General features: G+C 42.9%; 2 protein-coding genes across 3 annotated transcripts; both read right to left on the bottom strand.

Annotated features, from left to right (window-relative positions):
* Positions 1-2,109: 2,109 nt before the first annotated feature.
* LOC121623925 (transcriptional repressor scratch 1-like) lies at positions 2,110-4,793 on the bottom strand. The gene is made up of 2 exons (XM_041961463.1): positions 4,637-4,793; positions 2,110-2,918 (listed from the first exon to the last, which is right to left on the bottom strand). Exons 1-2 carry the CDS (start codon positions 4,791-4,793, stop codon positions 2,110-2,112), a joined length of 966 nt encoding a protein of 321 aa, XP_041817397.1.
* A 12,515-nt stretch (positions 4,794-17,308) lies between these two features.
* ube2v1 (ubiquitin-conjugating enzyme E2 variant 1) lies at positions 17,309-23,466 on the bottom strand. Of its 2 annotated transcripts, none has more exons than XM_041957136.1 (4): positions 23,288-23,466; positions 21,517-21,662; positions 19,612-19,737; positions 17,309-18,634 (listed from the first exon to the last, which is right to left on the bottom strand). In XM_041957136.1, the coding sequence occupies exons 1-4, from the start codon at positions 23,307-23,309 to the stop codon at positions 18,488-18,490; spliced, it is 441 nt and encodes a 146-aa protein (XP_041813070.1). In that variant the 5' UTR covers positions 23,310-23,466; the 3' UTR covers positions 17,309-18,487. The 2 variants fall into 2 exon arrangements, with proteins under 2 accessions (XP_041813070.1, XP_041813075.1); XM_041957141.1 differs by lacking the exon at positions 23,288-23,466 and adding an exon at positions 22,620-22,641.
* Between the last annotated feature and the right edge of the window lie 4,122 nt (positions 23,467-27,588).

Below are 27,588 nucleotides of genomic sequence, written 5' to 3'. Positions count from 1 at the left end.
CCTGTCAGCAGTCAAGATGCCACTGCATAAAAGACGACAGACTGAAAGATGGCTGGTGCCCCCACAGAGTCAAAAAAGGTCCTCAATAGTGCCCCATGCACTCCAATAGACCTTATGGAGTCTCCTTGGCAGATACAGTTTATTATTCAGGTGAACACCCAGGTACTTGTAATATTCCCACATCTCACTGTCCATTGTCTGGACACTCACTGGTGTAGGAGGAATGTTTGCGCCTGCAGAAGTCCACCAGCTCTTTGGTTTTCCATGCATTGATCTCATGGCAGCGCCACTGGAAGCAGTCCCCAAATCCCTTGGTCAGCCCTCTGTGCTCCTCATCTGTAACGAGGCCCTGCACCTGCGAGTGTTGCAGATGAAGTTTTGTGCATGAAGTGCAGTGTAGAAGGTGAAGAGGAAGTGACCCAGGCCTGTTTCCTGCGGGGCCACCATGCTGCAGACAACCATGCTGGTCTAACAGTTCTGTATACTCACACATTATTGTAAGTATTAGTATTTTGTGACATTGTGCTCACTGGAACATTTCCTTCTGTGTCATGTTCATACAGATTACATCTAACACAGTGTCTGTCAGGCCTTTAGAAGTGACTGTTTTGTGTGGCATGAAGAGGCTGGCAGACATGCCTGCTTCATTACTTTATGTTACATTGCATTGCAAGCTTGATTACATCAAGTGCATTTTACTTTCAGGCAGAAATAAATGTGTCCACGGTTGGGATTGAGATTTTAGTATTAATTTAGGCCTTTCCTATTATACTGTGTAATACTATGAACAGTAATATTAGCTAGGACGTGGCTAAATGCTAGTGTTAGCTGTAGCTAATGGGGTAGCAAATATGTTGTTTACCTTTAAATATGGCCCAATCTCCCCCCAGATTATCCTATTATACCAGCATTTAAGCTTCCCACCCTGAGCGTGACACCAGAGGAAAATGGCCGTCTTGTATTTGTGTACAGCGTAATATGCACAGTATGACCCAGAGATAAAGTGAGCTGTCACATAAGCACGTGAGGCCAGCAGTTGGTGGTCAGCAAGCGTGTCTTACGCCTCAGTATAGGCTTTATATGAATATGAAGACTAGGTCTATATATTTTCCTGTGTGGTGTCGTTCAGCTTCGCCATGTGTCTTGAGCAGGTACTCAGACGAGGTTACACAGTTGACATTGCTCCACTTGTTTCTGGCGTCTCCACTGCCTCACATTGGTTCTCAGAACTGTTGTGGTTGTAAAGTAAGTGAGCTGCTTTTTAGTCAGCAAACAGCCTTATCTTTAGTGGTCATTTTGCCATCTACAGTGCACCTAAAACCCTTCCACATGCTGCTTTCAAATGCTTCAGTGTCATGATTATCTAACCTGCACGGTTTTGTTCAGTATTGTTTTTTGTTTTGCGAAATGTGCCTCCTTTAAAATAACATGAGGCAGAAACACGAAAGAACAATAAAATGTCAATTCCACAGAGAGGCTTGGAATAAATGGGAAAGGCACACAATTTGTTCCAGCTTGAGGTTTTGAAACAGTGACGTCAGTACTGTGCATATATTTAGGCATCAGTGAAGGGACTCTTAGTAACTGTGCATTTTCGTCAGTTTTATTTTCATCATCAAATTGATCAGACAGAGAAATAGAGCGTGTCAGAATATATTTTGGATTTCGTTTTCAACAAATCCAATACATGGCTTATAATTAGTCCATGTAAAATTCACAAATACATCAACCAATAATAAATAAATCATCTTTGAAAATTGGCAAATAAATAGTTAAATAAGTTAATAAATACACAAATACATTATTTAATGAATAAGAAATGTTTGAGGTAAATTAAGAACTAGTTAGCATATAAAATAATACTGGCATGTATTCAATTTATAAAAACAATATAAAATATTTTACATTTGTGATCAACACTGCGATTTTATGAATTTCATACATAATTCCTGAATAATTTAAAGTGAGGTTATTGCTTATCAAAAGGCAGGATTATGATGCATGCATGTGACAAGCCTGAGAAGTGACGTGGCAAGCTTTTCTCTGACTTTGCTGAGTGAACGATTAAAAAGTTTATAAATAGAAATGGAAAAGGTGAATGTTTTCCAGTCAGTCAGAGCTGCAGTCATCCTCGGCCTGGTACCCTTTGAAGCAGGCCGACTCGTAGTGCTTGTTCAGGTATGACTTGAGTGCGAAGCTTTTGTGGCAGCGTTTGCAGGAGTAGTGCTTGAAGGCGGAGTGCGTCTGCATGTGGGCGCGCAGGTTGGAGCGGTCGGCGAAGGCTTTGCCACAGTGGGCGCAGGCGAACGGTTTCTCTCCGGTGTGAGACCTCATGTGGCCCTGCAGGAGCCAGGGCCGACTGAAGGCTTTGCCGCACACCGTGCATTCATGCTTCAGGTCGTGGGTCAGCATGTGCATGGCCAGTGCCGGCATGGACACGTACACTTTGTGGCAGGTGGGACACTTCCTGGCCTGCTGGCTGTCCAGGCTACGGTGAGTCTGCTTGTGTCTGCTTAGATTTGAGGACGTGGCGTAAGACTTGCCGCACTCGCCGCACACATGACGCCCTTTGGATTTCCCTTTGACGAGGCCGCAGTCTGCCGGGCCCACATCATTGCTCCTGTCTGATTGACTGCCCCCCTTGCGGGGACGCCTCTGGTTGGGTCTCCGGCAGGAGCGTCCATCAGAGATAAGGAAGGAGTCGATGGTGCACGCCTCCAACTCAGGACCACTACTGTCTGACTCAACTGTCCCGCTGGAGACAGGGCTGTCCGGATGCTCCATGTCGTGGTCGGAGAACTCTTCCCCGACGCTGCCACCGGGGGAGTACAGGGGCCCTGAGGAGAGCCCGGTCTGCTCATGACCTGGCTCCTTTGTGCTCCTCAACACTGAGGGGATGATGTAATCATGGATATAGCCTGAGAAAGGAAAAAGATATTTAATAAAGAGATGTTTTCAGTGGAATAAATGAATGGAACATCTTGATGATCTCAATAACCTCTGAAGAAAAGTGCCCTCTTACACAAACCTCTAATCAATATGAAACCTATACAGGAAGCTATTTGTAAGTGCCAGGTTCAGCAAGCTTTGGGACTGAAATATTAATGAGTGCAGAGTTCTGGCCCAATCAATACCTCCACTGGCTCCACAAGTGCTATCAGAAGAAAAAAATCTGAAAGGCACATTGTGGCTGAATATTAGTCAAACACAATGTGCTGACATTGACAAAACAGACACAGAGCAATAGTTTGGCTCTGGATCGATCCACCTGTCGCTGCCTCACAGCGGCAGCACCAGCAGCGTGTCTGAATCTGTATTGGGGGGGGGGGGGGGGGGGGGGGGGGGGGACAAAACAGAGCGTCTCAGCAGTGAAATCCCCTCAATCACTAAATCATTTTAATCAGATCATTCCCCATCTGTGCTGTTTTTGAGAGTGTTCATGAGTATGGTAAGAGGGAGATTGAGTGACAGGTGGGGGACTGCGATTTGGCAAAGAGGGAAGGGCCGGGGAGGGTGTGTGTGTGTTTTGTGTGGGGCACTGCTGTCTGATCTTGACAGCAGTCAATGGTATATTGAGCCCGCTCGCCCCCACCATCTCCAACGCCCCCCTACACACGCGCGCGCGCGCACACACACACACACACACACACACACACACTGGCACACAAAGGGAAGCAGACAGCTGGCATCCTAAATCTGGGGGACAAATGATTCAAGTCGAACACAAGATCTGTGATGCTGATGGGGGAGGTAGAGGGGGACCCGCTCAAAGCACACATTTCTTTGGATGTTTCTTAAAGCCAAACACACACACACACACGCCATATTGTTTGTATTGCAGGGTAGCTCTCACATCCAGCCTCTATAGAAATCCCATGGATGAAAATCTACTGTCTGCCAATGTACCGCTCATGTTGCACCTTATTGAATTACCTGCAGCACTCTGTATTTTCCAGTCAATACCCATCCTCTAAAAAACCCTGTTCCATCACCTCTCGCTGCTCCACATATGGATTGTGTTGCTGCAATCCTACTCCCTGTGGCTATCTAACATCCTGCAGGATCAGATGGAGAGAGATGGAGAGATGAACGAGGGGGGGGGGGTGGATGATAAGAGGAGAGACTCAAGGGCAACTGCACCATCTAAGGACAACACAATCCCATGTGGCTATCTGCTTTCTCTCCAGTTTTTTTTCCTTCTTTCTAGTTGGACCTGACAAAGGCTTGCATCAGATTGTGTGCCTAGCGCCCTTGTACACGTATATCTCATCATTCATGTACACAATAGTATTAAAGCCAAAGGCTGCTGTGTGATCTGGTTTGAGTATTAAGCAGATTGAGCCAGCGTGACCTGAATACTATTTAGCATCCGCCGAGTTAGAAAACAAAAGTCCTGAGGGATACGGAAGGGGGGCGAGCCATGCCTGTGGGGGATTCTGGGGGTTTCCAAGAGCGATTAGGTAGCAGAGACAACAACATAAACACTGCTGCATGAATTTGTGTCTTTCATTTTAGACTTAGTTTCTCCATTTTTGTGCAAAAGACCATATGGATTGTCTCCAAATGAAGAAATCAACAGCCACTGCAGCAGACACGGATATAAAAAAGTTCACAACTCAGAGAGATGTCAACTCACCATTTTCACTCAAACGCACCGCCAAGTTGGTGGCTGACTCTGTGATGGCATGTGTCACAGTGTAAGAGTCGTCCCAGTGCTGCTCATGCTGATGGTAGTAGTTGGAAGATGAGAAATCGTGAACCTTCAGCTGCTTCACCAAAAAGGAGCGTGGCATTTTCTTTCCCTGATGAAAAACTGATGTTAGAGCCTCATAGAAAAATGCGAACAGATTGATGATTTAAAAAAAAAAGATCAGAAATGTGCTGAGCTTCCAGGCGGCCTTCTTTAGCAGGCCAAACAACAGAGGATTGAAAATGTTGTTTTTGAAAAAATCTGTCCTGGAAATAGAGTAAGTATTAAAGCCAGAGGGGAAGAGGAAGAGAAAATGTAGGGAAAGTCGCAGAGAGAGAAAGAGAGAGAAAGCAGAGGACAGGGAGGATGGAGAGGAAGACAGAAAGTGGCGAGAGAGAAACAGAGGCAGAGAGAGAGATGGCTGGACTAGCTGAGCTCAGCACTACTGCAGCCTTTTATATGTGGGGCACGAGCCCCAAAGATCAGGTGGTGCTTTGGAAGAGGGAGCTGCTTAGCATTAATCCATCAAACATCCCCGGGGACACACATCAAATTACCACGAGCCGTCTGTGCTTCTCCCCGCAAGCACACGCACATGCACATACACACACAGCAGTCAGCCAACCCACCTCCTCCCACATCCTCCTCCTCCTCCTTTCACCCCTCCGTCTCCCCTCTCCCAGGGAAGGAGAGCAGACAATAGTGGTGCAGAAGCACGTGGGTGACACTACACACAACATCTTGTCCTCCATTGTCTTTCAATGAAGTAGCTAACACAATTTATGCTGCCCCAAACACACACCCCTTTCCTCCACCACTGATATTTCATCATCATCATCAGCTCATCTTAAATTGTTAAAACGGCCTTGGTATGGAAATCAGAATATGGATTGGGCTCTGTTCATTTTCACCATATTTAGGTCAGCGTCACGTTTAACTTGCACAGCTCCAAGAGACACATGAAGGCATCTGAATGCAGATACGTGTGAATGGAATTCAGTATTTCAGTAACAACTGAACAGTGTCTGCATTAACAAGCGTCAACAACTGTCAAGTAGTGAAAGTTCATCTCTTCGTCTTGTTTACTTATTCTCCGGTGGTCATTTTATCCAGCTTTTTTACTTGGTCTAATGGTTTCACTGAGACCAGCTCCTTTGTTTCACAGACTTCAGCTTCTCACTGCTCTTCTGCCAGCTGTTCCATGTCTGATTTTCATCTCTTCGTCACCCTTTCATCACACTTCTTTCCATTGTTATTTTTTTCATGTAATTTGTTCCATTGTGACGAGGGAAATAATTTAAACTTTAACTCCCCCTGGTAAAACTACTCAGTGACCAGTTTGTCACAGAACATGCTTTTTTGCACCAAATTGCATAGTCCAGGAAACCTCACAGGAAATGACCCTTAACTTAAACCGTCGCTGTATGAGCTTGTTACTAACAGGGAAGAAATTCTACATTATTTATTTATTTATTTTAATTGGACACTGGCGTATGTACTGACCCCTCTTAACTGTACAATGGCCTTGTCTCATTTACTGTTTGTTTACAGTCTAAAAATGTGTTTGAAGTGAATTGATATTCTTTACAGAATTGATTATTTTTAGATACATGATGCATGACACTTGTAGAGTTACAGATAGCTATTTAAGGCATACACATCAAAAGATTTAATGATACACTGGAGGATATTTAATGCAAATAAAACTATTCTTTACGTATCTAACTGTTACAATCCTCACATTTTTGTGGCATCAGTCTGCAGGTTTAGCATTTCCATTTTTCACTTCCACCCTCTGTATGTCCCTGGCAGTTTTATGTCTCTCTGTAGGCCCCGCAGCCCTCCATAGAACCATATAACCGTCATCTGGATAAAAAAGGCTCCACGGTGACTTCCAGTTCATCGGCTGTGACAGGCTGACCTCCGGGTACCTGCGGGGTCGTGGATTCTGGTTGGCCGGAGAGGCAGCAGCTTAAACGCAGCGTGGACAGTTCACTCACAGATGGCTCTGGAAGGTACAGTTCAGTATGAGTGGATCATACAAAATACATAATCTCACAGACAGATGTCGATGGGGGGATTTTCATTCAGTCCCTCATACAGTGACATGTGCACAGAAGACAAATCATCTCTGGTCGGGTCTACTGTAAAAGTCACTTAAACATGCTAAAATTTTCAAAAAAAAAAACAAAAAAAACTTAAAGTATGAAACAAGCTATATCAATTATTTTTCCTGACAGACAAATCCCATGAAAGCACCCACAGCAACAATAACTGTGTCCCACTAACAGGTGTGTCACTGGTTACATGTTCCACGTTCATTATCATGAACACATGCAGTGTACACTGTGTAGTTTAGTTAGACTCAATGCTGCATACATCATCCTGCTGCCCCACGTTCTTACCGGAGCACCAAACATGTATTAATCCGCAGCTGAAAATAGTCCCCAACAAGTTAACTGTTTCCTCCTGTTTGAGTAAAAACTCAAATCACCCTTTGCAGGAAATTATTGAGACATTTGAAAGCAAAACTACCACTTATTACAATTTTTATTTATCTTTGTAAGTCAGGCAATCAGTTCCATCAGTTATGACGGCATTGTACAAAGCTAGTTCTTCAAAGTTAATTAGAAACTGTTTGATTATCTGGTCAGTTGTCTGAACAATCTATTTGTAGGGACGTTGCAGAATTCTTAAACTGCAGCCATAACTTCAGTGCATACAATGTTAGCATTTTCAAAAAAATCAAATATTAACTTGGCCTATTTTCTTCAGTAGGAACTAACGGGCTGCTATCCTACATGCTGAATTCCACAACTATGGTAGGGCAGACTGCAACCAAGCACACACCCCTCACTAAATTTCAGGTGATCTCGTGAAAATATAATGAATATACGTTACATTTCTGCCACATTCTGCCCATAGAGCCTTCTAAATCATACACACTAGAATTTTGATGAGAGATCAGCAAGCCCAGTATTGAGATATAACTATTTAACAGCCTCAGTCTTTACCAGCAACTTTGCCTGTGTCAGTTTGTTCACTATGAAGCCTTAGAAATGGTATTTTTTCAAAACAAATGGAAAACCCTGCCAGTGGGGTGAATATGGTTTAACCTCTCTCCAGTGTTTTTTACTCATGTGTTTCGGTCCTGCATACAAAAGTGAGTTTAGGTCGACTAAACACAGCAGCGGCATCGATGAGCAGAGAGGACGGGAACAAGGCACAAACTAAAGTGGAAAACAAAACAAGGCACGTTTTGATGAAAAAAAGGCCTCCATAATTTTTCATTTTTCTAACAAGGTGCCAAAAAGAAAAATTACAGGCCAGAAACCAGATAGCTGGAGAAACCTGGTCATTGCAGTCCTTGTGTATGTGATAGAGACTGCTGAGTTTGATTAAATGCATGTTAAGTAGTGTTGCAGAGAATGCACCAAGACCGTCTATCTAAGCCTGTTGAGCTGTGATAAGTGAGATAATTTGTGTTAATCACATCCAGTCATTAGAGATCCATCTGAAAAACAAACGCAGGTCCTTTTCACCGAGGCATCTTTTCAGCACCTCCACAAAAATCTCCCACTCCGCCATCTGACAACGAGGCAGCTGCACGCCAGTGAATGAGAGTGATTGTCTCTTTTCTTTTAATCAGCACTTAGTGAGTGAGAAAATGGAGAATTTCCCCTCTTCACTCTGCATGCTTTTTCAAGGGTTGATTGTGGCTAGCTGCTGAGGGTGACTTGTGATTTATGTTCCAACACATTTCATACTTCTTTTAAGCATCCAGCTTTGTGCAAATGGTGTTAGGAACGCTCCATTGAGATTTGTCTCGCACACTTCTCTGCACAAGCAAATAACAAAACACCTCGAGTCAATTTGGAAGTGACTGGTTAAAGTCTCGCACAATCAGCCACGTCCGCACCATGTCACCTCGAGTGGGGAGGTGGGATTAGAGGTCAGCGGAGGAGATGAGGAAAAAAAGTCCCAGCCGTCAGGTGTTCTGACTGACAGGGGATAGAGTGGCAATGCTGAAGAGACCGACGGGACGCCAAAAAAGGGGGGAGGAGGCGTTGTAAACTGTATTTTAATCTAGTCAGACCTCAATCCTGATAAAAGGAATCTGTCCATCTCTCTCCTTTCCATTCTGGGGGTCATCAATCACACGTGTCACTGGCCTCTGCTCTGGTGGATGGCAGAGTCTCTGGGGAACAGCAGGGCGAGAGCTGCAGATGCTGTCTAAAATGGAAAAAACAGAGCGATGAAAGGAAATATGGTGGATACAGTCCATACAACGAAGGCAGATGAGGCTACGAGCTAGACAGGAAACAACAGGTGAACTATATTCACAACAAGTATTATAAATTATAGAAACTGTCAAAACATTAGAAATATGCTTAAAACTCATATTTACAGAAATAGTTGAACACGTTTGCAAATGTTTGCTTTCATTCCAAGGGTGATATAAGAAGATGAATATGTCTGCATGTTAAGGAGCTGAAGTCAAGGCGTAGTGGCGTACTATCTTACAGTTAGCATAATAAAATGAAGCAGGAGGAATGTGATATTCTGGTTTTGGCCAAAGTGAAAAACTGTACCTACCAGCACCTTTTAAGCTCAATAATGAAGTTGTATCTCATTTGTTTAACCCATACGTACATGAACAAAGATATAAAAACAGCAATATGTGGTTTTACACACAGGAATCTTATTACAGCCAAGCGACAGCACAGCTTCCTTAGGGTTTGTCATCACAGAAGTGCTGGGCAGCTGGATAAACTGAGCTCCTTGAGAAAAAGCTCCAGCAAAACACCCCCCTAAAACTACAAATTGTCATTTTTACATCTCTGTTTGTATACAGTTTCAATAAATATAGATGTGTTCAATAGAGTGGGTTAAGGGATTTGTTAGAAAGCTAGGCTAGCTGTTTCCCCCTGCTTCCAGTCCTTATGCTAAGCTACGCTAACCACACCCTGACTGCAGCTAAATATTCACATGATGATGATGAATGAGACTGAAACACAACAAAAAGGTGTATTTCCCAAAATGTAAAATTACTCCTTCAAAGAAAAAGTTGTTTTATGATGAAATGGTAAAAGTTCTAAAGTTGGCAAACTTCAGCAGCTCACCTGATAGAGAGTGTACCATGTGTTAAGACTGAGTATATACTGCATCGGCCTGGGTTCACTTCCAGCCCAGGCCCTTTGCTGCACGCCATCCTGTCTTTCCTGTCTCTCTACAGCTGTCACGATCTAAATAAAGCAGAAACACTGGCTTTTATAATTGCAAGACGGTCAGTGATGTCATACATCTAGTGCCTTTTGGCATGTACCAGATACAAGGGCTGAACTTGTTAAATTCACAAATGTAAGAGGTGAGGGTAAGAATTGAGACCTGCTTTTACACATGACCAGTAGCCATTAAAGTCCAATGTGGCAGCTGGAAATAGCAGTATGTCACCTCTCTGAGATAAGAGGAAAAAATAGTCTGGGAGTCATGAGATGAGATGCTCCTTGCTTGCAGAAAATAGAAATGCAGTATGACCACATTAATAAAAGTTCATTTAGAGCAAAATGATGAAGATCGAAGAGGATAAGACATGTATGAAATACAGTACAATGGTAACAGGTTCAGGTCATTGCTCTTCCCCAGGCAGCTATGACAAAAACACATCATCAAACAACAAAATGGAAGTGGAAATACAATAGCTGTATTTTTTATTCTTCACATTTAGCCTACATTTCACCAGGAAAGCTGAAAGCCTCACTTCCAAATGTCAGAAACAATTTCAAAGGTTTGGTCAAACCTTACCTGTCTGCACGGCTAGATACCACAAGAAGAAAGTGAATGTTATTTATTTATAAGGGTTCAAGGCCCGAGGAGGCAGAACACTACTGTGTTTATGCCTATTTATCATTATCAAAGTGCTGTGAGCTGAAATGACGTAGACACATGAAACTTGGCAAAAAAACTGGAAATGATGTACAAGTGCTTCCCGATAAATATGAACCCTGTCGGCCCGGTGATGGCACTGTAATTCAGGCCCAAAAATCCAATGTTGGAAAAGCCACGGCCCCTCACACCGTGAGTCAGACTGATTTGAAATTTCACCAGTTTAGGCGTGCATGCTCTGGGGCAGGTGTTAAGCTAAATCTGAAGAGCCATGAACAATCCTGATTGAACTCACTAAACACATCCTGTCACATCTCCTGAACGTTCCCACCGAGCTCCATCCAAATCCAATGAATGGTCAAATGGCACAAGTTTGACTGCAGAATTATAGAAATGCTGCAGCCTTTGTGTTGACGGAACAAGTGTGTGATGTGGTGGTGGTCTCAATACTTGTCTAAACAAAATGAAAGTAGCTGTAGTAACTTTGCTCACCTCTGTGATGTCTGAAACTTTCGCCCATTGAGCTTCTTCCGTCTGTTGAGCTCAAACAGGCTTGAACCCAGATCGCGTCTGCAGTTTGTTTATTTATTTCGAAATTTGGGGAAACTAGTCAATCTTTTTCGTCCAGTGTCCATTTACAGGATCTCAGTCCATACATGGACATTGTCTTGGTGTGGCGAGATCGTTTCTGTAGGAAGTGTCTGTACTTTGCTGCAGTCTGTGAGAAATGATCATGTAGCACACATTAGTGAAATAAGCTGGTTAATCGCCTCCTGTCCTGGTGTCCTTGGCACCTGGTATTGACAGAGACCTCCACCGAGCCCGCCTGAATTCGTTTTTTCCCCGGACACTCGCCTTGGACTTCGCCCTGCCAATAATGCTGCATATTTCTGGCCTGGGGCCTACATCGCTCCTCCATTTCTGTTCAATACACAATCAACTGATGGTGTCAGTGGGGGTGACATTGTCTCTACAAGTGTCATTCGCCGGCCTTGAGAGCACTTACACTAAATGGCTCTTCGCCAAATAGCCCTTCAGCGTTGGCCAGTTCAATTGCACTGTCAAAATGAGAATTACCTGCCGCGGGGCCCCAAATGGGAGCTCTTGCCTGATAAAGGACACCAGGAATCATTTAGGCTAATGTCTCCACATTAAAGGAGCTCATTTCGCTAGGAGTGAGGAATCAAGGCTAAATCGCCACATCTGCATGAACAAGGGACGGAGTAAGCGCTGGCGATTTGTCTTAATTGAGAGGCACGTGGCAAGAAAGTGTGTGTGTGTGTGTGTGTGTGTGTGTGTGTGTGTGTGTGTTAGGGTTGACGGGGGGCTGAGAAAGGACTTTCACTGGGTTCCAGCTGTAATGCTACAGAAACAGACAGCTTACTGCTTGTTGGACAAGGTGGTTGTGTGTGTGTGTGTGGGGGGGCTCACTAGGAAAAGTGGAGTGGGGAGGGGGTGTTAGGGGAGATGGCGGCCTCTCACACACCCTTTGTCTCCTGGCCATCTGCTGGGGTTTCATAATGGTTGTGAGGGTGAGTGTGCGTGTGAGGAGGGGAGGTGGAGGGTTGTAGGGCTGGATAAGGGGGGAGCATACATTCCGTCACCTTACAACCATCCACACTGCAGAGCCACGCTGGGCCAGGCCGAAGCAGGCCAGGCCTCAGGAGGCTGCAGACGCTCTGTCACACTGGGAGAGAAATTTACAGCCCCAGTGACCCCACTCAGATGACTCTCCATTTCCCAAACACTCACTCTGGTTTATTGCTCATTTTGTTAAGGAGTGGAAGCCTGTGGAAGGTTATTAATGGCAACACTACCAAGCAAAGCAGGGGGACTGATTTTTAAGACCAAAACAAGAGCACGAGATCCTGACTTGTTCACACTGTGTGAACTGTGCCTTCAGTATTTTCCCCAGCAGATTTTCAGATTTCATTCATACGCCGTTGCTGTCACATTCTTGTGCCACACAAAAGTTGCATGGAGGAGCTCAGGGTGGATGGTGAGTGTATGCAGGGATTTAATATTGGAGAGTTTGGCCAGTGGTTCATTAAAGACCTTTCCTCATTATGTTGGTGATGAACATTATGGCAGCGGCATTGCATTTCTCTCCTGATGTATTTGCTGTTGCAGATTAGTTGTATTGAATGGAATTTTTAAAAGAGGTTGCAACAGGACATGTAAATAGATTCAATATCAATCAATTTGAATATCAATCAATATTCAAATTTCCACAAAGATGGCAGATCAACTACTTACTAAATAATTAAATTATAGCCTACACCAAAGTAGCATGGGGTTATATAAATGTCATGATATAAAACTAGGACGTTTAAATTTTTACCTACATTTACAGTGTAATGTTTCCTTTAATCAGCCTTTATATTGACTATATGCGTATATGTGGTAAGTGTGACCAACAAGCAGCAAGACAAGAACATTTTCATGATACAACATATTATGATACATAATATTATCCCATATGACAAAATTATTCAGACACTTTTTTGTTCTTTTCTTCTCATAAGAAATATTTGCTGTTATAATAACACATCATTATCTCTTCTGTCAACAAACACTAATGGAGGCTGGCATCAGTATGCAAAAAGACATCTGCTGAATCAGCTAATGTTCACATTCATCTCTGAGCTTTTTTCTGTCGCTCTACTTGGCTTCCATAGATGGATCTTCTGTTGTTGTTGCTGTTTATCTCAAAGGGAAAATACATGTCAGCTACATGTGTATTGTCACTACATGTATTAAAAGTCAATTTCATTGTGGTGCCAGACACACCAGTCACTGTGTCGCGAGACTGGTTTGGACAGGTTTTATCAGCAGACCAGAAAGTACCGTGTGCTGTTACACAGAGCACTGAGACTGCATAAACATGTCAGTCTGAACATCTGATAACACTCCACCTTTCAGATGGCATGAAACTACAATAGCTCTCAGCACTCAGTGAAGTGACAAGTCCTCATATGGGCTACAGCACTGATTACACTCCCAGCTCTGTGCCGCCTGGTCTAAGACTAGTTCTGCTCCTGTAATCCTGTCTGTGCTTGCTGTCATGTGCACTTGATAAAGATGAAATGCATTTTGCCCCCGCTCAGCAGTTTAGTTGTTAATGATGTTGGGCAGCAGACAGGAAGTAGTTAAGGCTTGATGAAACTGAAAGCAGTATACATTATGATCGGCCGAGCAGGTTAGGCTGGGTTAGCAGCCTGTCACTGCCATTTATAGCTAAACCGGTGTTACTGGAGGATTTGCGAGGACACACACCTACACCAGTGTTAAAGATGCCTGAGATGCACTCTGCTATATTCCAGTGAGTAAAGGGTATCTTCCTTTAATGTTACATGTTCAAAGTGTGTAAAATTCAGAGCGTGTTGTAATAAAACCAATAAAGCGATCAAAAGTAAGAAAGACTTGTTACTGTAGTTACTGTGAAGTTACACAAAGATCCCAACAGTCATGGATGCTTACTTAAAAATGAACTAATCTAAACTAAAAATAGGAGTATGAGTCATATGAGTTATATATATTGCATTCAACAACAAATGGTGACCATATATTCATCAGAACTGTTATCTTGGCTTATTTTGGCCCAATACTGTGGTACTGTGGGTATTAAAACCATGTGTTCACCATAAAAAATGCAAATCAACACTGAGGAAAATCTGTCTCATTTAGCTAATTGGCACACTCAGCATGTGTCTGTGTTTGTGTGTGTGTGTGTGTGTGTGAGAGAGAGAGAGAGAGAGAGAGAGGGGAGAAAGTGGTATTGACCCTGCGAGCAGATGGGCTCCTCCACACTGCTCTGCTCAGTGCTGAACACACACCGGGTCGCACAGGAGAATGGATGTGGGAGTGTGTGTGTCAGTGGCCATCTGACACCTCCCACAACTGGTCTATACTCCCCCTGTGCTTTACATGTGAATGTAGCAAATGGAGTGCAATCCGGTCAGTGGAGTTAATTATCAAGATGGTGTGTGGACGCAGATTTTCAGGATAATCAGGAATGTTGAAGGCATGCAGCTATGACTAATTCTACATTTCAGGCATTCAGCAGATGCTCTCACAAGAAGTGCAGCACCAAGTTTGGTCCACTCACTAAAAATGACAAGCAACTTGTCACAGCATGGAGGGGAAAGAAATCCTCCCTCAGATCATCTTGTTCAGTTTCACTTAACCTTCCTTGCCTACTTCTGCTTCACTCAGCTGATATCACAAACATCCATCTACAGAATGGATCTGATCTTACTGTTCACAGTCAAAGGTGGAGGTAAGGGCAGAGGGGAAAAAATAGGGAATGAAACCTGTCTCGTGGCTGCATTGACTTCTGGTCAAGTGGGAAAACAGGTACATCTGCCTCTTCATGATGGGTTTCTCTCTGACTAATGACTGAACTGTTGAACACAGGGGCAAGATGGTGGCTTAGAAAAATTTGCCTTGGCCATTGTCCAGTTATTCATGAAAATAAATAACTAAAAAACTGACATCCATCATGAGACACTGGTCAAGAAATATTGGATGCATTGTCAGCATTACATGCTAACATCAAGTTAATAGAATCATTACTGTAGTTTCTAGCACGTGAGAACAAGATGTCTGGGCCAGTGACACTGATGGCCTGTCCGGGGTGCACCCCATCTCTCATCCTTTAGGCTCCAGCCCCTGCAACCCCAAAAGCAACAAGCGGGTATAGATAATGTGTTGATGGATTGATGGATGGAACATGACCCATATTTTGTACTTACAAGTTATCACATGGGAACAAGATCTATATACATGTATACAGTATTCATGAAGAGATGTTATCCTGAGGGAACAAGATATTAAATCGTGGGAACAAGATCCCTGCACATGTGCATGTGTACATATATAAATATATGCAAACAGGGTTTTAACATTACATTGAGGGAACAAGATCTCTGTATGTGTGTATGTGAAAAACAGGTTGTTATCCAGAGGGAGCAAGATTTTATCTTTTAGGAACAAGATCAGATTATGTGTAAAGAGGTCACAGGGAATATTATCATATTAGATGTTGTATTGAGGGACGGTGCCTGCACTTAAATCTGTACACACTTACTGAGGGACTCCTTATTCTTCACAGCATTAAAGCAATTTGGGTGGATAATTCCTTTGTTGCCTGCACAGTTCTGTGGAATGACAATTTTCATATAGATTCCTCACTGAGTCTCTCTGAATGCTCCGAAATTGTAATGTAACTCAATAAAAGCTGGGTGGTTGAGCCACTGGTTGCTTCACTTTTAGAAATCAGCTTCTTAGTTCTTTGCACAGAGACCCGGATGATTGTTCACATACAATTATGCTGATTGAGTGGCACACCATGTTGTCTTCTCTTTCACTCTTTGATGCAATTGGGCTGATGGGGAGCTTGTCCATCACAGCAGATACGATTAGAGTGATTGAGGGCTTGTCCATTTATTTTTGCCTATACCTCCCACACGCTGGCCGAGCCGACGAGCTGACGTTAGGGCTGTTAGAGGGACGGGCTGAGGAACTCTGACAGGGTTCACTTCTAAGGTGGTCCCATTCATCAATCTGACAGAAAATGGTAAAAAGATCATTTCAACTTCATATCAATTTTTAAGATACTTGTGTAGCTCAACTGTGTCATTAAATGTGATTCTTAAAGGCCAGTCAGTCACACTATTTAACTCACTTTCGAATCGATAAGGCAACATCCTTTGTCAGATGAATTAATTTGCCTCTATGCATTCAGGTGTTTCTTTAGTTGCATAGATCATTGCATCTAGCTGATTGTTTCTCCTCGGAAGTCGTTAAGGGCGTGTGTATGGTATATGAGGGACTAAAGGGCACCCAGCTGTATCGCCCACTGTGATTGATTCACCAATCTTTTCTCCCCCAAGCTCAGGTCACATGCCACTCTTTGTCCTGTTTGCCTGCAGCAGAGAAGATGCAAATAGAAGTGAGAACAGCTGTTGAATAGGGCTGCTGTGTCTGGCTTTGCTTAGAGACACATCTTGTTGTCAGCCCAGTAAGACGGACGATAAGAGCTGTATGCCAGACACACTGGTCTGCAGCTACGCTCCAAAACTTTAACCATTGATGCCTCTCCACATGTGATGGATGAGACTGTATTATTCTGCTGGGTGCTCTGGTTTCTCTCACTTTTGGCTTGTAACATGAATACAGTTCAGAAACTTGTACAAGACATGTAGGCTTAATATAGAAGCTTCATAGAAGCATGTGGATAATTGCGAATAGCTTTGCCCACTTGAGAAATGTCACCACTCTCTGGAACGTCTATGTTTCCAGACACCTTATTTCCTGTTTATCTAGCATAACAGAGTATCGTAGCATCATGGGCACTGAGGTTTGTGTTTGTTTATTCATCATTCTGTATATAAAATGCTAAATTAAATTAAAGACAACTTCCCATATTAAGTTACCATTATGAAGTGCTTTTCAGAAACAAACACTTGCAAGTAGCCGACAGTGGGCAACAATATACTGAGAAGGTACATTTTTAATGGAAATCGCTTTAGTCAATGACCAACAGTCAAGAAACAAGGTATTAAAATGTTTGTTGCTTCTAATTTATAAATGACTAAAGTTATAAGTCTACAGTAAGAAGTCACCAATTACTTTTAGGTTTGTGCACGTTTGTTTTCAAGAGCAGTTGTGTTTCCATATAACTGGAAAAGAGTGTTGAAATTTGCCTTAGAGAATCATGACACAAAGGTGTGCAAAAGTAATAACGTTTAATTCAAATAAAACCATGCAACAGGTCACCATCACCCTGATTAGATTCAACCCGTTATAAAATAAACATCCAAAGCCGTACATTGCGTTAAGTGGGCATTCACTGTATGAGAGCAGAGACGAATCCGTGGAGTATGCACAGGTCAGCCCAGAGACTAAAGAACCAAAACAAGGACCCAAAAACAGCAAACAAAAAAATCACAGCTCCTCCTGCTCTGCACAGGCCACAGTACAGTGGTGATCCTGAAAAGGTGCCAAGCACACAAACTATGTTCTCTGAAGAGAGAAAGCACAAGGACCTGTAGCCCCCATCCCCCTCCCTACCCCCCCTCCCACTGGCTGCTAATAATCAATCACTATCACAAAGCGCTATGAACCATATGGCACACAGAAGACAAGTCTGAAAACATGAGTGATGAGCCAGTAGTGCCCCGTTGATACATATGTCACTGAATGTCTAGTAGCAGTTTCTTTTCATGTGCCGGACATGCACTTGTTTAAGGAAGGCCCGTCAAATTCACATCGTTGGGATTGTGGAAGCTGGGGAATTTGAGACTCAGGTGGCCAGAGAGAACAAGCAAAGCATTGTTCGGGGTACCTTTCTCCTCAGTTTCAACATACTGGAAGATGTTGAGGTTCTATTTTCCACACAGAAGATCTGAACATTTTAACATTTCAGTCGGGGTTACAGAAGTATATTGAGCTGATTAAAACCCCTCACCACAATACCAGAACGGGGACTGTCAACTCTTGTGAAGAATCTAGTGCACACACACAGAATTGGTACACTCAATCAGGTCACTTGTTATTTTACAATCCGGATGTAGATAATAAAGATAATAAAAAATAACATTAGTTAAGATGTACAGTATTCTTGTTTCATAATGTCTGGTCTGCAACGTGAGCTTTAATGGATGACTGGGCACTGGGTGGGGAGGTCAGGTTCACCTGCACATCCCTCCCTCTGTCCAATGGTAGGCTCCCAAGGAAGGAAGTGGGAGTCGAGAGTCTTGGATTACATGATGGGTGTGTAGTTTTAAAGTGGTAGAGTCAGTGTTAAGTGTTTAGGATTTTATGTATGTGGGTGTTTGCGTGTATGCCTGTCTGTGTCTGTGTGTGTGTGTGTGCGGGGATGATAGGGAGGGGACAGCAGCAGGGGCCTCAGTTGCTGTACACCTGGTCTTCAGGCGGCTGGGAGAGCCTGTTGTTCTCTTTCATCATCATGTGCTGTCTAAGCTCCTGCAGCACCATCCGGATGTTGTACGAGTTTTTCCACCTGGACAGCGCTCCCACCGCCTTTATGTCCACCTGAAAGGGGAGGAGGAGGGGGGAGAGAGGCTTTCATTATGTCTTATGGCAATTAGGTTAAATATGTAGAATGCAGCTTTAGGCTAAAGTAGTATGTTGATACAAAGGGTGTAATTAATTTATTTGAACAGCTTTTTAAACCAAAATACAAGTAGAAATGTAAAAGAAATGATTTCTACAGGGTAAATGTCCTAACTGGTCAGGTTAAGTGCCTTGCGTGCCTGTCCTAGATTTACGACCACTAAGCTTTTGGTCTAAAAATAATTCACAAAGCAAGGCTAAAACTGGCTCCTGAGTCTGAGAACAGTTTTAGGGAGTCCAGGGGACTCTCCAGTCACTGAGACCTGCTTGTAACCAGTCAGCTGCTGAAGGTAATGCACCTGCTTGTGTTAGTGTTTTGGAAAAATGCACCCAGAATGAAATTTTGAAAGGAATTTGGTTGTTGGGGTTAATAAAACTCCAAACAGCTTACTCAAAATCAAGGCAAATCCAGTAACACCAGAGAAAGTGGTTCTCTTCACTCCTCTATCAAACCAAAAATTCTCTCTTCAGACCCTAATTGTTGGACAGTTCAGTAAGTATACATGAAATAATGACCAACTGCAATAAACAAATGGATGGAGCTGATTGATTACTGGTAAAATAGGGATTTTATGTTGAATCTCCCCATCAAAAAATAGGGATGAATATTTAATTTAACATTCACTGACACAGACCGGTCACCTGTCACCCATCACTACAGACACAGTGTGAAAGTTCATTCATGAAACATGAGGTCTTCACATAGCAACAGGGTCAGCTCCACCCCTTCTCTTAGCTCAGGAGTTCTTTCAGTTACAAGCTCTCAGCAGCTTTGTGGAAAGATTTTAAGAGGAAACTCTGAGCTAGGAACTTTTAGAATCATTCAGGAGGACTCCTAGTGGTAAGATGAGATACTTTGGAAATACATCCCCTGAATCTGACATTTGGATACTCACCACACCGTTTGAACTGTGTACGCCGGACAGATTGATCTTGTTCACAAAGCGGACAAGAGGGGGATGCTCTGGGTATCTGGCACCACATTCAATTTTCAGACTGTATATCCTGCCATCATAGACAGTCTGCAAAGAAAGAAAGGACAGCAGGATGGCTCAAAGTGTGAGAGTCAAGGAAATGTGATGGTGAGTGGTCTCCAGGAATTTGTTGCCATTAACTACCCACATTTGTTGATTGAGTTTGACAGTGCATTCTTGACCTTGCTGCGTCTGAAAAAACTGAACTATTTCACATCAACATCCCTATACTAGCTTGTTCAGAAGCTTTGGACCATATCGCAGAAAATCACCTAACATCTACAGTTTCATGATAACAGAGCAAAGTTTCTCTGCTGATGAGGACCATGGGATTAACACATTTCATGACATGGTTAGGACAAACAACAATGGCTCAGAAAGCGAGGACATCTTATTAATGATGAAATATGATGCGTGGTAAGCGTGGTTAAGGGAGGAGATGTACAGACACGTAATGAAGCTGAGTGGAGCCTCGACTCTGATTGCAGCTGCTTACAGAAGCTCAGTGCTGTTCTGTGTATGCACACAACATCTGTAACCCTACGGCTGAAACAGTGTGCCTTCTTCAGTCAGTTTGCGACAGGGAACACTGAACACTGCAACACCTGTGTGAACAGGAAGGCCGATTTAACGAGCATCTGACAGCCACTGCACAGAAAAACTTGAGGGCATTGAAGAGCAGGTGCTGGTCTTTGGAAACAGCCATAAGTGCTCTTGTCACCTTGGGGACTCACAACCTAACTTGCTACCATTGCAAGCAGTCTACCATTATCTTCATGTGCTTGTAAATTTGTTTCTATACTACAGTGGTAAAGGAACAAGGCTGCCATGCTAAGTGTTGCAAAAATGCAAGGTAACTGGTGCATGCATGCACTTCTCTTTAATTCTTAAACCACACAAGGAAGTGCTTCATCATCTCAACTCTCTAGAGGGTAAGCAGAACTATGAAAGTGCCACCAAAGGAAACACAACCACCCACAATGTTGGCTCTTCCACCTCAAATCTTCTTGCACCTCAAATCTTCTTGCACATTGCAAAAGATGCATACACAAAAATACACCATCCTCTGAGTGCATTCACTTGTCTGAAATTTCAATGTCCCAGACAAATGGGAGACATTCCAGTCAAATACTACCTGATTACGGGCCAAATTTTCCTTTTTTTGTGTCCAAGTGACTAATGCAGAGAACAGTTTTTAAAGTTTTTCAGAACTGAGCAAGAGTGCTGCACCTGTCGACCACAAAACGGGCTGCAATGTAATTCCTCTGGGCATTTGCGAGTTTGACAACCCTAATACACCCCTCATGTGCTGAACTTCAACACAGCTGAGATACCCTGGCTGTGTCCACACTGAGACAAGGTGCTGTTTACCTTGATGGCTTGTAGGAGGTCCACTCAAACAGCTAATAGTGCCTGTCACCTGCTGCTCCTCACCTATTTCACCATGGCTGCAAAAATCTAGATCTGAGCTGCAGCACACCCACACAACCAAAGATGGTTTACATGTTTACCATGTCACTGGCATTTTCTTCTCTTACAAGACAAGACGTTGATTCAGGTCAGCAAAAGTAACATGTGCCATTAGTGTACTAGCCTGAAGTGAGATGGAGTGAGTGACTCTGCTTATTACAATCTAAATTGCACACAATGTTTCTATTTTTCAACTTTGTACAATCCTGAACTGTGTGAGACGGCCCCCTTTGTCTTACTAGCACATTTGTTCAAAGCAAATATTTCAATCCAATGCAATGCTGAAAGCCTATTGGTCAACTGAAGTGAAGAGCAGTATGATGCATCAAAGTGTTGGAGGCCCTGGGGGTGGCTCACCTTGGCGGGGCCGATGATCATGCCATTCCAGTGAGTTAGCGTCATGTCGTCGGCATTTGTGAGGCCCCAGCTCACTGTACCATCACCACCTCCCTTCTGGCCTTCCTCCAGTTCCTCCAGCAGCCGAAAGCTGCGGGGAACTACCACTTCACAGACACGCAGAAAAAAAGGACAGTTAAATGACTTTGTTCCAATCACACACTGGGAGAAAATTCAGTTACATCATACTCAATCATTTCCCTGAACAGAAGTTGCTAACCAAAACCTAGGCTGAGCTAAAGGAAACTGACATTCTTATATAAGTGTAAAATATATATTTTCAAAAGTGCAAAATCTCTCAATGATTCCTTCAACATAGCATTATGTGGCAACCTCCAAATCATAACAAAATGGCACAGCTGGGTATAATAATTAACTGTTTTGTTAGCTGAATTACATTTTCTTTGATGTTCGAGGACAAAAACATCTGGATGTTGTGTGTGTTTCCACTGTTGAAACTGATGACTTATGGCCTGCTGCAGGTTTGGTTGCTAATTACATAAGGCGTAACCAATGTTAGATTTTCAGACCTGTATGGCTGCTTCCAGCATACCTGCACAGAAATAGTCTGAATATGTTTCATTCTTGAATAATGAAAGAAAAATAGTGTTTATTGCTGGCAAATAACCGTGAATGCAACTGCAAAAGCAAGGAAGTCAAAGAATTTTTTATAAGTTTGTAAACAAGGTTCAATTTATCTCAATGCAGCACAACCCATGTTGCCATTGTAGGCACATTTCAACAGGAAGAACTTATCTATGACAGTTGTGTGATTCGGTTAGCAAGACGTGAAACTAAGCACCTGAATCATGCCTGCAGATCTTGTAGGACACCGTCAGCAGTGCTCACTGTCAACTGCACAGACCACTGCGAGGTGACCTATGGACAGCTGCATCACTTTGATGGCCAAACATGCTTACACCGACCAAACAGGTGTAATATTAGATACTATTGAATGTATACCATCACATGGTTGTGAGTGCGTCAACAGCGTGTATAATGAGCCTTCGTTCATGACAGCAGGGTTCTCGGCAAACTGATACCATTTTAATGGTTTGTCCTACCTGCCATCCGGCGAAGTTATTAGCTTTGGTGTCGGTAAGGGTGAAAAAGTACGTTGCATTGCTAGCTGTTTAAGGAGTTGTCTACATTACTATAAAATGTAAAAACATGCCGTTGATGACAGTGATTCACATTATATAAGCAGTGAGACTATTTTTCAAGTTGTCAAACACCATTTAAGTGAAATAGCTTGGGTTCAGTTCTTACTGACGAGCCTGTTTTGCGCATTTCCACCGGGATGTCATGACTAAACAGGGCTGTGCTGCCAGCTAACAACTTATCTTCCCATCAGGCGAGTCACGGGCGTCACCGCCTTCCGAACAAAGTAACCCATCTATACTCCTGATAAATGCGATCTGTGGTGTTCACTTAATCCGATTGTAGCCTTTACTGAGGCCAGCAGGCTTTATAATGGTAAATCAAAGTTGTTGCAGATGGCCGATTGTTGCCCAAAGACTGTGGGCCAGCTTAGCTAGCTATGAGCAACGAGCTAGCTAACAGCGTTAATGACAGCATCTTCTGTCACACAGAGCCCAGAGTTACAGATAAAAACCCACTGCAGCTGGGCTCTTTGAAATTGTAAAGCTACTGTGCAGCTAATATGGTATGTTGGAAAATGTACATGACAAGCAAAATCAACGAAAAGATACTGTCTAAACTGTCGGCTTACCTGATCCGGCGGGGGCCGCCATCTTTGTCACTGCTTTGCGGAAGCGCGCACGTACGATGTTCACTGGCGCGTGTCCGCCGTAAGAAAAAAAGTAATTATTTTCTTGAGTTTCCTAGTAAGGTTTTTTTCTCAATACTTGATACTTCAATTTCATTTGCGTCATGATGTGGCACAGTTCCGTCTCAAGACTAGCGTTTTTCATGCGTTGTCCCTCTGCTTATCCACTGTGACAGCAAACTATACGAAGACGAAGAGCAGCTGTGAAGCTGCGACACGCTTCTGCTAGAAATAATTGTTCTTAAAACTATCAGTTGGGTTCAAGAAAGGGAAAACATGGCAGAAGCTGAAATGTCATTTGCATTTGACTTGTTACAGCAAATTCATACAATGCTACGTATGGTTGTAAGTTACACTAAACAGCCAACAATAAAATAAGTCTTCTTCTTCAGTATGAGCACGGACGGCACTGACGGTCCGGAGCACCCACCGACGGCGGTGCGCGTTCGCCATCTACTGGACAACAAAAATAGTGTCCGTTTTTAAAGGATCACGAAGGTTTTTAACCCCTGTCGGGTCGAGTCAGCTGTCCATAATAACACTGAAACAGGTTTGCTGTAAACATTCTTTGTGTTCACACTGTTAAGAAAAAATGTGAACCTGTCCTTGATAAGTGGGTTACCACACACATTTTTATATGAATCAAAACCAAAACATGTGTGAAATGAATATGTGCAATGTACAGAGATAAGAATCCAGAAAATGTGCAGGGTGATGGGGGCTGGCGGGCTGAGATCTACTGCCATCTTCACTGTCTTCAGAGTGTAGAGCTCCAAGCTGCTCTAATCGCACCAGGTCACCACCTAATAAGACTTCATTTGCACTTTTGGAGTAACCTTGCTAACAAGCAAACAAATGGGTGGATCAAGACTTGATTTTCGTTGATTTACTAAAATCACATTTCGAAAATAACTCTAATTAAGTCTAAGATATTGATCCAGGATTTAAAAAAAAAGATTTCTTAACATCCTTGTGGAATTTTTACATGCAGCAATTTTCTCCAGAACTTTTACTGTTTTTTCCACAAAATTGTGTTGCTGACATCGTGAGAGAAAATGCAGCATATTAAGAGGTACTTTAACATTAAGAGAAAAGACACAACTAAAAGTCTTTTCCCTGTTCTTTGTTGTGAAACAATACACCTTCCCTCATGGAATTTTTGGATTATTTTATCAGCAGTCAAATCGCCGACTGTTCTGAGTGACACTTTCAATCCCTTTTTTCATATGAAATCATGGAAAAATAGTAGTGTGTTTGCTACTCAGGAGACAGCAGTGATTTCAATGTTAGTGACATCACATGAATCCTGATATATACCCTATGCAAGTGTCAAATAAACACACAATTAAATGAATGGCTAAATAAATTCTACTGCAATCAGTAGAATGCTAATCTCTGCCAGGTGTGTCCGGGGGCCTGTGGGTGGAGAACAGGGAGTGCAGGGCAGGCTGTGTGTCCAGTGTGTCGACATGCCATGAGAGTGCAGTGGAATGAAGGAGAGACAATATGCAGCAGGTTCAAAAACACCAGAGACGGTGTTTCAAAGTGAAAATGCCAACAAAACCTATTGCCAACACCAATGTTACCACAACAGACGCTGTATAGTCATAAATGTACACAAAAACATATTAGGCTCATGGTCCAGTAGAATGCAAGATCAGCTGCAGACAAATAGGTTACACACACGGACACACACACTCAACTAAATGCATGATCCCCTCCAGGCTTACGCCTGGCAGAAATAATAAACTGCACTAAACTTTGTAATATCTTCCAGAGCGTTGCAGGCACTTTTTTTTCCTCAGTGGTGCTGCTAGAAACACCCCTGACAAAAACAGCTCTGGCAAAATAATATCTCACAATATATCTCATATCTCATAATGGTAATAATACCGTGTTTTTAGTACCCTTCAGTCATTCACCCCCTGTAAAGGGAGACAGGCTAAATCAAATAAGAATTTCAGCTGTGGATAATTATGTCAAACTTCAAATATAAATACTAGCTCATTGCTTGTACATTTTTCCCCAAAATGTCCTCCATCAACCCTCAGTGATGGAGGAACAGTGAGAGAAAAGCTTGTGAAAGATGTTTGACGCACAGCTGAGTTTGTTTTTATTCCCATCGGTGATGTGTTAAAGCGCGTTAGAGCTGAGACTGGAGAGCCTGTCCCTGTGTTTGGGGTCTGTGATAATGAACATACCGGGAGGGGGGAGGTTGCCCTCTGACCCTCTCCTACCAACACCTCCCCCAGCTATCCATCCTCCACCAACCAGCCGCCCACCCTCCATCCCCCACCCCAGCCAGCCCATCCAGCGCCTCTCTCCTCTCTAAAGACAAGTTGGTTCTCAGAGTGACGAGCAGAAGAGCTGTGTGTGTGTGTGTGTGCAGGAACTCAGGGGATGAATGGCTCAGTGTTCCTCACAGGAACATGAATACAGTGTGTTGCTCCTGACAGACAGGCCTGCTCATTCACACTCTGCTTTTTCACTTTTCAAACTCACTTCTCTGTCCGCCTGCCATGAATACAGGCCTGTGCTGAGAAACGTACACACAAATGCACACAAACAGCCACACAGAGCGAGGGTTAGAATTCCTGGATATGACGGTAATATCAACTTCAAAAGAGTCTATAACCCACATACAGTGTTTTGTATATAGCTTCCTGATAAAAATCTGACATGTTCTCAACTGTCTCCATCCTGTTATATTAATAGTTTAACAATTAAGCTAATAGTGTCATTAGCACATGGGTATAATTCCTTCTCTCACACTCACTGGTCAGTCAGACAGTGTGTCTGCTGCTGGTCACTTCTTTTACCTTTGGTTTTCTGACAATGGGAGTTTCTGATGATTGTCTTGTAGTCTTTGTTCCACTTGTGTATTAAGTTCGCTGGTGTACAATAGACTAGAAATGCAAAAGAAATCATTGTGTTCGATGATGTTTCCCACAAGAGACCTACCCAACAGCAGGTGCTGTGTTTAGAACAGGTATTATAAAAGACTGTCATGTACTTGTAATATATTGTACCAATATCATGAGGCACTGAATGATGATGAAGATGATGTGAACCATCAGTTCACCAAACGAGACACCAGTGGGTGATTTTGGGGCGACATGTCAGACAGTGCAGTCTGCCATCATCATCATATGAGAGATCTTATGCCTTTTGGAAGAATGATGTTCATCCCTGCAGTTGATAATTGGTGCCAAGGAGCACTAAAGCTTTGCTGGAGGCTCGTGGTGGAGCAACACCTCACCGAAGAAGACTCAGGACACAAGAAATAAAAACAGGTACGATTCTCCCGCACTAAATTTCAGTTGGGTGCTCTCTCTGTCAGAGCTACGATATGTTTGCTTCCCCACAACAAATCCAGGCAACGACTGCTCCAGTGGTGGAGGCAAATAATCATCTCACACCTTCATGATGTTGATGAATTATATTATCAGCTGATGGAATGACTGAAATGGCTGCAAAACTGCATTGAAAGCTTCATGGAAAAAACAAATCAGCAGTTTGTGAACAAACATCTTATTTTTGCTTTTTTTCCCCTTTCAGTTCTCACCTGTCTGCATGTTTGCCTACAAATAGAAATCTCTTCATCAGTGAAATTGTGAGAGTCTCCATGAAATCCCAGAAGTATCTTCAGTAGAATCTATTGTATTGTATTGCAAATTAGAGTTTAGTAAAGAGCCTCACCTATACTGAGCCAGTATCTTCTTCATTAGTGATATATAAAGTTTAGATATATACAGCTTATAAAAGATTGCTTCATAAACATAAGATACATATGGTTTGTATAAATATCTGTGTTCTCATATTTTTCCTTGAGTTTAATTATTAAGGACAAATTTGTGTTATACTTGGAGTGCAATATTTTCTGATATGTATGTATACATGGATGTCATAACTATGATATCATACTGTGTTGTAAGAGCAACGTAGAGCCCACTGTTGTCGCCCTGTCTTGTCAGAGGGGGCTGGTTTATAAGGACTGGGGTGGTGGGTGGGGCTGAGTGATCTTTAAAGTGAGTGTAGCTTATATGGCTTCAGTCCTCATTACAGGAGAATTAAGAGAGCGGAGATTAAAGGTTTCTTTTCACAAGTGGGGATGCAGATACAGAGGAGAGACAGTGCGTGCAGTGGGTGTTGTGATCTCTGTGTGGTCTCCATTGATATGCATGTGATGTCTCAGAGTGTGATATGTCCTCTGTAAATGGAGGACTGTACCCTGAACAACATCA

The sequence above is a fragment of the Chelmon rostratus genome, chromosome 2 (genome assembly GCF_017976325.1).
Source record: "Chelmon rostratus isolate fCheRos1 chromosome 2, fCheRos1.pri, whole genome shotgun sequence".
NCBI lineage: Eukaryota > Metazoa > Chordata > Actinopteri > Chaetodontiformes > Chaetodontidae > Chelmon > Chelmon rostratus.
This window is presented reverse-complemented; position numbering and strand designations above follow the sequence as displayed.